Genomic DNA, 10,635 nt, shown 5'->3' with positions numbered 1-10,635 from the left:
TGTGGCGGATCCCTTCCTGTCATGTGGCTGGAGGCGGGCGGGGAGGAAGGTAGGGCAGGGAGGAGGAGGAAATGCGAGGGTGCCCCGGGAGGGAGGAAACGCGAAGGGGTGAGCGGGCAGAGAGCGGAGGGGGCACCTGGGCCCACGAGTGGGAGCCTCATGGGGGAGGGGGAGCAACCGAGCGGCCGTAAGGTGTCAGAACCACCCAGGCGCCGCACCAAAAACGAGGAAAAAAAGCCAAGTCCTGGGGCTAGAGGAAATCAAAGGTATCTTTGCATCTGCGTACCGACTTGGACCGACTACAGAATTGCAGGGCGCATCTGGACTGTCGTCACTCCAGTGCAGCACCCTCAGGACCACGCTATAGTATAAACTGGAGGCCAGCAGCGCAGTTGGAAAGCAAAGCTGGCCGCAGCTTAAGGTGTGGGGAGCCAGTGAACAAGAGTGGCTGCTTCCCACTCGCGCAAAGAATTTCCCACCCATCTCTAATTTCCGTAAACTTTCCAGGTTGTCCTTTGGCAGGGTGCAGCCGTGTTTGTTTTTTAAGAAATACTCCAAGGCAGATTGCCCACTTAATCTCTTTAGTAAAGCTATATCCATTCTGGTGGCAGGAAATTCCGACTACAATAGGAAAAGAAGTTCTGAAAAGCATAAGGAGAAAAGTTATGTTCGAGACAAAAAAAGAAAACTGTCAAGAGAGGTGTGATGAGGATAACGAAAAGAAAACATTTTGCAAATATTTTAACCAATTATCCCTGTTTAAGTCTTGATATGCAAGCAGGCATGTGTGTGTGTGTGTGTGTGTGTGTGTGTGTGTGTATCTCAGCAGATAGAATATTTTCTGAGAGAACAGAACTTATTTATTAAAGGATTTATTAAGCCTTTGGGTAGTTTTGTAAAAAGTTAGAATACTGTTTTTAAATACAGTCTGTTAATAGGGGAACTTTATTCTTTTTCTGTGCTAATTATTTTTTCTATATGATAAGCACCTGTTTTCTTATAAAGGCGCTGTGTGTGTGTGTGTGTGTGTGTGTGTGTGTATGTGTATATGTCTGTCTGTCTCCCTACTCCCACCCCTCAGCTTCTTTGGTTCTGTGTCAGGCTGAAGGAAGAAAAGTAATTAGACATACAAGTTGTATCACACAGTGATTCTATCAAGGAAAGGCCAAGAAGTAACACTGTTACTTCCACCATTTGATCTGGGTTTTTTGAGTTAAATGTGTATAAAATTAAGATATACTTTTTTATGTAAAAAAAAATCCCTTTCTCATCTCTGCTTCTTAGAGATATTGTTATTGCATTTTTTATGTCCCTTGGACACCTTCGATGAAAATCAAATTATTTTGGCCAAACACTAAATACTAAGGAGTTCGAGCTATATAGAATGCAGTAGATTTAAGTTAACACACAATTTTATTATGTTTGTGGCATATTAGACTATAATCATTCAGCAAATACCTATTGAGAACCTCAATCAGAAATTAGAGAGCTGTGAAAGATTGGTTAGTCTCTTGTTACTGGCCAAAACCAGAAATAAGGCTAATCTCCTATTCTTCCTGCAAATCCCAAAGTTTACCACTTAACATTCTCTCATGGATATGAAACACAGGCATATAGCAAGTGATATCTCTGACCTGAGATGAATTATTTTGAATTCAGTGAGAAATAAGTCCAAAATGCAAATTTAATACCCAGGTCCACACCCAACACACACATAGTCCTGCTAAAAGCACATACATTTTTGTTTAAAAAAATAGGCAAATTAACAAGCAGTAAACCTCATATTTTTGTGGGTAATGTTTCCTAGAAATGTTAGCAACCAAAAATGATTATCAGAAAGTGCTACGTCAGATAAGTTGGAGGGAAAGATACTAAAAACACATACCAGGTTAAAAGAATCATAACACATAGGCATGGCACGTGGTAATAAGAAATACCAATGACAGAGGAAAGAAGGGATGAATATAAAAGACATGAAACAAAATGGACTGGCAATGCAGCTTAGTGGATGTGGAGAGATAAAAGATAACTAGTTTCAGTTTGGGTGATATGATTGAGAGGATAAGAGGAGTCAGGAGAAGTTTGGTTTTAAAGATGTAAAGTTTTGGGTTAGGGATATAACTCAGTAGCATAGTGTGTGTTTAGCACGTGTTCAATCCCCAGCACCCCAAATTTTTTTTTCAAGTTTTGATGAGTTATCTCAGTAGAAATGTTGAAATAGAAGCTGGATGTGAACATTAGAATAAAATAGAGCTGTCAAAGTCAACTTTGAAACAGAAATTGAAACATATTTTCAACTTTTTCCTTATTTAGTGATGGGGTAGGGGGACCCCAAGATAGTAGTATAGTTGCAAGGGAGAAAGAAAATTAAGGGAAAAGTTTTAAGAAAGAGAAAAGAGTGTTTACGGTCATATTTGACCATTAGCAACCTCAGACTTTGGTGTCTTCACAATTATTTTTAAGAAGGTATAAATGAGCCAGGCATGGTGGCACACATGTAATCCCAGCTTCTCAGGAGGTTCTGGAGCAGGAAGATTGCAAGTTTGAGGCCAGCATCTGCGATTTAGCAAGACCTTGTCTCAAAAGATAAAAAATAACCAGGTGCAGTGTTGTGTTCCTGTAATTGCAGTGACTCCAGAGGCTGAGGCAGGAGGATCTCAAGTTTGAAACCAGCCTCAGTACTTTAGTGAGGCCCTAAGCAAATTAGGAAGACCCTGCCTCAAAATAAAAATAAAAAGGGCTGGGGATGTGGCTCAATGATAAAGCACCCTGAGTTCAATCCTCAATATCAAAATAAATAAATAAAAATTTTTGAAGGGCCAAAGATGTACCTGAGTGGTAGAGTGCCCCTGGGTTCTAACCCCAGAAAGAAAAGAAAAAAAGTTTTAAATGCCACAGAATATTATGTGATTTTTATATCTTCTCAGTCATAGGGATATCCAAATTACTGCTTTATTCTTTAATGACTTACCACTGTCATATATTTTATATAACATTTAAGGGCTACAGAAGAAACAAATCACTGTTCCTGTTCTTTATGGTATTCCAGTACATCATTCCTCCCAAATGTCCATTTTTTTTTCCATGATTATATTTTCTAATGTTAACTACAAACCATGCTTGATTTTAATACTCATACATAGGAAAACAATGCCAATGAAAAATATTAATCAATTAAAACCACATGAAAGCAATTCCTTTTGAGTACATACATATTGTTAACACAGATTTAGAGGAAACATCAACTCCCTTCCTAGATAGAATGTCCTAGCTCAAGAATCCCAGATTTTAAAATACTTTTTACCTTTGGTCACCTAGTGTCATCCCACAAAATTCCTTTGTGAGTGGGTGCTTAGGTTGCTTGGAGAATAGATCGCCTGCCTTCCCGGAATCCTTTTTTGTAGTGAGGAGAAAGCATGGATGAAAACTCCCTGCTTCAGGGCGTGATCAAGGAAAGGTTCCCTGGCACCTGAATTGGCAGAGAAATGGTGCCATTCCCTTCTTGCTAAGTAGCAGAGTTTTGTGCTACAAATTCTAAATTCCATCTTGGAAACTCATTTCTCCATAGAAACCATTTCACGAAGAATCCTATAAACAATGGCCTTCCTAGAAAAGCCTACCTAAATTATAATGTAACTGAAATTCTGTGTATTTGCTATTGAATGAACATAATAGTAGAAAACAATACTCTTAAAAATATTTATCTTTATAAGTAGAAAACATATCCCAAGTACAGGATGGAATTTTTTCTTCATTTTAAGCATAACCACTTTTAAAATTTATGCAACTTTTCCAATTCCACAAAAGAATAGTATTGAATTTGTTCAAAATAAAACCTCTATCACTTACTTAAGTGAAACATGAATTAGAACAAATTTTGTTGACTTTTGGTGTTGTTATTTTTGTGGTGCTGGGAATCAAACCCAGGGTCTTACATATGCCTGGCAAGCACTCTGCCATTGAGCTATATCCCTAGCCTTTGTTTTGTCCAGTTTTTGAGACAGAATCTCACTATGTTGCCCAGGCTGTTCTCAAATTTGACAAAAATGGTCCTCTGGCCTCAGTCTCCAGAGTAGCTGGAACTATAGGTGCCACCATACCGGGCAGGAAAGCTTTTAAATTAGGAAAACTTTGGGGGGAAAAATAAATTGTGTAAGTTGTTTCTATATTAAACACTAGGCCCAAAAGAAAAGGGATTGGGGTGGGGGGGGGGACAGTTCCTAAGATTTATTCCCAAACCTCTTACATACACATCTAATGTGTGTTGGAGGGGGAAAAAAACCAGTGTTTTTAAAGGCAGTTTGTTAACACTCTTTATATAATAAACTATCCTCTTTTGTGCTAATTATTTTTCCACATAGGACTATGTTACAACTGAGTAATTATCTGCATAAAGATGACTATTAAATTCATAAAATAGGAAGCGGCTGCTACCTCCGAGTCACGTGTCTGCCGAAGATGGCTGCGCTGGGAGGAACGGAGTAAAGGGTCAAGATGGAAAATCATAAACCACATGATACTATCAAGGAAAAGTCAATTTTTGATATCATAGCCAGAAAAATTGAACTACTACCAGAAGCAGAAAGGAATCTACTTGAACATGGATCCACATATATTGGACTTAATGCTGCTCTCTGTGGCCTAATAGCAAACAGTCTTTTTCGGCGTGTCTTGCATGTAACAAAGGCCCGAATAGCTGCTAGCTTACCAATGACAGTGCTCCCATTTTTGACAGCAAATGCATCTTTCAAAGGTTTTGTAAGTTTACCTTTGAGTACAGGTGATTTGAATTGTGAAACCTGTACTGTGACACGGGGTGGACTTGTTGGTTTAGTTTTAGGAGGTCTGTACCCTGTTTTCTTGGCTATACCTATAAATGGTGGCCTAGCAGCCAGGTATCAATCAGCCCTGCTACCAGAGAAAGGAAACACCTTAACTTACTGGATTAAAATTTCTAAGCCTATCTTCAGAAAGATGTTATTTCCCATTTTACTTCAGACTATGTTTGCAGCATACCTTGGGTCTAGACAATATAAAGTACTTATAAAGGCCCTTCAGTTACCTGAACCAGGCCTAGAAATTCACTGATTTAGAGCAAATGTGTATACAAAATAAAATTGTAAAGATAAAAAAAAAAATTCATAAANAAAAAAAAAAAAAAAAAAAACTAACCCACCAAAAAAAGAAAGAACTAAAGGTAATGTCTCCATATAAGTGTAGTAAGGAGAAAGGAATAATAGAAAGATGATGGGCTACCAGGAGTGCAGAAGACCGAGCAGTGAAGCCTGCAAGCTGAAGAAGAGTTCAAGATCAAAGGGAACAGTGCTGCTGAGTGGTCAGTCCAACAGTGTGGTCAAAGAGGACCAAGTCAGATGCAGGTGTACAGGTGATTCTCAGTGTATGTCTATGTATATCCATCAGGACATAAGATGATCTAGATCATCTTGAAGTTTTTCCTCTGAATTAAAAAACTCACTGTTTCTTTAGACTCTTGCACATAAAAATAAATGCCAATATAAAAAGTCTGTGATTGCCAAGAAATAACCTGGTCACTTGGGCTTTGAGCATATTTCCATTTTACTGGTTTGCTAAGAGCACTTAACGTATACAGTTTACCTAAACATAACAGAAAATAAGATTTTAAAGTGAAACAAATATTATGGCACTATCTATCATAGTTCTTGACTAATACTCATATACTCAAAAATATCTGCAGGTATAATTCCACACATGAGATCATGTTCAAGGCCAGAGTGAGGCACTGATTCTAATCTTACCTCCAGTCCATTTCTATGTGAAATTTGGATAATTATTTGGTTCAAATCTGAGCTATTTTAAGATGGTAGCCAGTAGCAAGGCTGAAGACAAACTTGTTACAAGAATGTCTTCAGGGGGCTGGGGTTGTGGCAGAGCACTTGCCTCTCACATATGAGGCACTAGGTTGGATCCTCAGCATCACATAAAAATAAACAAAATAAAGATATTGTGTCCATGTATAACCAAAAAATTTTTTTTAAATCATCAGTACTTTTGCCAAAATGTATACATTCTATATTAAAATGTATCTAATGTAGCTATTTCAAGATCAGTGCAATAGAGCTGGGGTTGTGGCTCAGTGGTAGAGTGCTTGTCTCGCATGTGTGAGGCACTGGTTTTGATCCTCAGCACCACATAAAAAGCAAATAAGAATTCATACCCCACTTGAATCAAATGTATGATATGTCAAGATCATTGTAATGTTTTGAGCAACTAATAAAATAAAGTAAATAAAGGTATTGCATCCATCTACACTAAAAAATTTTAAAAAATAAATGCAATAAACAATGGAAAATTTTAAGTTCTTAAAATACTTGAAGAACTAAATAGAATTAATGGTTAATTGAATTTATAACTTGTACTTTGTTTTCACTAAATATTCTGAAGTTTTGTTATAATCCAATTTCCACCTTTTATCCACGGCATTTGTAGATTTCAAGTAGCAATAAGAATACTATAGAGAAATTTTAAAATGGAAAGAGAAAAGGCATCAAGGAAGGACTCTTTGTGTCATTTCACAATGGTTCTTAGGAGATCTTTAATAAATAAAGTATTAGGATTTCAGTTCTATATAGTTTTATATAGACTATCTAAAAATAAAATTCCTAAGTGCTGAATCAGGATTTTATGCATGCGACATGCTGAATCAGTTCTTTCAAATGTGAGCATTTTTCACAGACTTTTCAAAGTAGATTGTGGCTCCCAAAGGGGAAAAGAGTAAGAATTCCCCACCCCTCCATTACTGGGAATCAAACTCATGTCCTGGTGCATGCTAGGCAGGTGCTGTACCACTGCAACTATGTCCCCAGCCAGCAGGCTATTCTTGAAAATAGAGGAAATGAGTAAACTAGAATATCCATTAATTTGGGGGGATTGAACCCAGGGGTGCTATACAAGAGCTATATTCCCAGCTTCCCCTCACCACCATCTCCTTTTCTTTTCTTTCTTTTTCTTTTTTCTTTCTTCATTTCTTCCTTTTTTCTTTGAGACAGAGTCATATTAAGTTGCAGAGGCTGGTCCCCAACCTGCTATCCTCCTGCCTTAGCCTCCCAAGTCACTGGCATTATAAAGCTATGCCAACCACACTCATATCTATTTATTAACTCATTCTATATTTGAAAAGTTATATACTTCAGGATCAGGCTGACTTCTAGAAAAGGGAACATTTTATTGATTATAAGTCATATATACTAGGGCTTAATTGATTTTAGATAGTGGACTTCAGAAATCCCTGCTGAGTTCTCTTAGGAATAGAGAGGAAATGCCACTATAATGCCATTTAGTTGTGGGTAAACCATAACTGGAGAATAGTTTAGGATGGCATTTTCTAAGTGGGGTTATGGAGGGAATGGAGGACACCAAGGAACAATTAGTAACTTGTCTTTGCCTGTCCTTTGCTTCCACTGTTTCCACTAGAAGGAACTACTCTGAACATTGCTACACTATTTTTGAGCAAGACTGTTCTCTTTTGCCCAACCCTGGACACTGAGTAATTGTTTAGTGACATAAATGGAATAGTTAATTCTAAAGGATCCCTTGGGGGAGAGAGCTATTGGATCAATAACATGATTATTATAGAAAATATTTTAAATACAGAAATGTACAAAGAAAGGAAAAATCATCTGTAATCATACTATCATAAGCATTGTTTATATTTGGATTATATACAATCTTATGTATATGCAGTTATTAAATGGGAACATAATGTGTTTTATTACTTTTCAATTTAATATTTAAGTGTTATTTCTGATGTATTTTGATATTCTTCAAGAATATTATTTTTTATGTTTTTTATATATTCAATAATGTTAATGTCTGCCTTTTATTTATTTTAAAAACCCCTATGAATTTTCATTTTTGTTGTTTTTAGGTTTTCCCTAATACGGACAATGATATATTAAACATCTTTGTAAATCTTTTTGCCATCTCTAATTTTTTTAGAATATGTTTATAGTAATAGAATTATATACCCAAAGGATAAAAACATTTTGTTTGTTTTTTGAGATGGCCCAAGCTGGCCTTGAATTCCCGTGCTCAAGAGATCCCTTGCCTCAGCCTCCATAGCAATTGAGACTTATAGGCCTGCACCACCACACTTGGTGGAAGCATTTTAAAACCGGGTGTGAGAGTGAGTTTTAAAAATACCTAATATATTCGGTCAAATTACCCTTCAGAAAGTTTGTGACATTGTACATTTTCACCAGCAGTGCCCATTTCCCACAGCTATGCACACTGCATATTGATGTTTCTTCTAAATGTAGGTTTTGTAAGTCTTTAAGCAACTGGAAACTCAACTTGCATTTTTAAATTTACTGGTTTATTGAACATTTTTCTTAAGTTTTGACCTTTTAATGTCTAAGAATGTATCCTTTTGACTTACCTGTTCATTGTCCACTTTTCTTGGGGAAATTTTTCTATAAGAATTTTTTGTAGATGAAGGAAATGATACCCCTGTCATGTATTAGGATGATTTCCTTGTTTGTTGATTGACTGTTGATTCTGTTTTGGCATTTAAAATTTTTCTATTCTATATACAGGAGAAAATGCAACATGTGGATGACACTAAAGAGTTCATATTCTGAACATAAATATTCCCCTAAGAATATTTATTTAAGGTCTTTTGTTACTATTAATCCATCTTGCCTATGCTGAGCATTGCATATATATCCACTGGCTAGATTTGAAGACAATATATCTAGTAAATTACCAACAATTTTTTTACTTACAGAGTATGGGTTAAATAAGGCTGTCCTAACATTGGCTAGTTACTGCTGAAGAGACAATCCTATTCATTCAAAATTTCAGTATGACCTTAAAAATAAGCAGAACTGATTTATCAGTTACTTCTGATAAAGAGGCAAATAACCTATGCAAATACTACAATAAGGCCACATACTGAACTACCCATACAATTAAAAAATGAAATCTTCGAGGGTTGAAAATACATCTGAAGGTTTTTTAAAAATGTCTTATGATGCTGGGTGTGATGGCTCACGCCTGTAATTCCAGGGGCTCAGGAGGCTGAAGCAGGAGGATTTCAAGTTCAAGGCCAGCTTCAACAAATTAGCAAGACCCTATCTCAAAATTCAAAAATTAAAAAGGGCTGGGAATGCAGTTCAGTGATTAAGTACCCTGGGTTCAATCCCTGGTACCAAAAAAAAAAAGTTTTATGATCTAGGGGGGGTCAGCTATGTATAATATTTTATTATAATCTGTACCTATTGTTTATATAGCCTATCTATTCATATGGTATAAATATTCTATATGTGACACACAGTGGTTGACAGTGTTTCTCTAGCCAAGCACACATAGCACTCTCAAAATTATATAAAATTTTGTATCATTTTGCTCTCTTTATGGTACCTACATAAAGTAAAGGACACACCTTTAAACCAGCCTACATTGTTACTTTTTGGCATGTTCTATGAGATTAAAACAATTTTGCTTCGACAAAAGTAACATCAAAACTAGATACAGTTACAAGCCTTGTTTCCATTCTAGTCATTTAATTCTCATTCTGTTTTCCTAGTGGAATGGTTTTTATTTGTGAAATATTCCCAATTAGAAATATCCTCTATATAGAAAAAGAATTGACTGATTAAATCATTACTTTTTATATAGTGATTTCAACTATCATAGAAATTTGTTTTTTCAGGGTCAAATTGTAAGCAAGTTTAAAATATTCACTAGTATATGCTCTATAATGTTATTCTTTCAGAAAATATAAGAGTAACTATAATGGCATATTTTGAAGAAATGGACTAGTAGAAATAAATATATACAATATAATGTTGTAAACTGTGAATTTAGTAGATCAGCCATACCTGTTTATTCATTATTGTATTGCTAAAATTAATCAATACACTTTGTAAAATGGGCTCTTTAAAACAATTTATAAATGTGTACAAGATATACAAAATTATGAAATTTTAAATAGAACTTATTTCTGCATAAATGGCAAATTACAATAATGCTAAAATTCTCAAGGTCACAACCGGATATTACAGTGCAGATATATTTTATGCATTTTGACAGAATGAGGAAATTGATTGTAATCTCTAAGAAAATAATTTATATAAAAATGAGCAAAGTTGAAATGTTTGCTAAGTAGTTTTCTCCAGTGAACTCTATATGTTCTATAATTTTAAAGAGCATGTTCAAATCATAATACATGTGTGTACACACATACACAAAATGATTTTCAATTATTATGCATTTCATTTTATTCTCTAAATGATATAGGATCCTGCTGTTCTGTAACTGTTTCTCTCACCGACTCATGTGCTCTTGTGACACATTTGACTTGGAGAGCTCTGGCAACAATGGTTCAAGACACCTAAACCCAAACTTAAGACTATTTTTTAAAAGTCAATCCTTCCATTAAGAACAGGTCCAGAAGTTCATATAATAGCTACAATGGCATGTCCATTAGCCTGTCAGACAGCAACCCATATGCTGAGATGAGAAAAAAAGCAATGGTCCAACTTCTCTAACTTTGTGTAAACACTTATGGAGACATTTGGAGACATTCATGACCACAAACTTACCCACATTTTCTCATTTGGAATGTCTTGAGTTATATATAGAAATAGCAGAAAT

At 35.8% G+C, this 10,635-nt stretch overlaps 1 protein-coding gene and 1 long non-coding RNA gene across 3 annotated transcripts in view; both read left to right on the top strand.

Annotated features, from left to right (window-relative positions):
- LOC125617150 overlaps window positions 1-10,635 on the top strand; it is a 33,653-nt gene that overhangs the window by 2,573 nt on the left and 20,445 nt on the right. The window contains exon 1 of one of the 2 annotated variants that reach the window (XR_007348033.1): window positions 1-49. The exons of the other annotated variant lie outside the window; for it this stretch is intronic. This is a non-coding gene — a long non-coding RNA (uncharacterized LOC125617150). The remainder of the gene's footprint in view (window positions 50-10,635) is intronic. 2 annotated transcript variants of the gene reach the window in all.
- LOC107137087 (transmembrane protein 126A-like) lies at window positions 4,410-5,138 on the top strand. The gene has a single exon (XM_048804194.1). It carries the CDS (start codon window positions 4,495-4,497, stop codon window positions 5,086-5,088), a length of 594 nt encoding a protein of 197 aa, XP_048660151.1. The 5' UTR covers window positions 4,410-4,494; the 3' UTR covers window positions 5,089-5,138.

Source organism: Marmota marmota, unplaced genomic scaffold (genome assembly GCF_001458135.2).
Source record: "Marmota marmota marmota unplaced genomic scaffold, marMar, whole genome shotgun sequence".
Taxonomy (NCBI): domain Eukaryota; kingdom Metazoa; phylum Chordata; class Mammalia; order Rodentia; family Sciuridae; genus Marmota; species Marmota marmota.
This window is presented reverse-complemented; position numbering and strand designations above follow the sequence as displayed.

Bases quoted from the DNA above. Each gene is read 5' to 3' on its own strand.
- LOC107137087 (XM_048804194.1), top strand. From the start codon at position 4,495: ATGGAAAATCATAAACCACATGATACTATCAAGGAAAAGTCAATTTTT.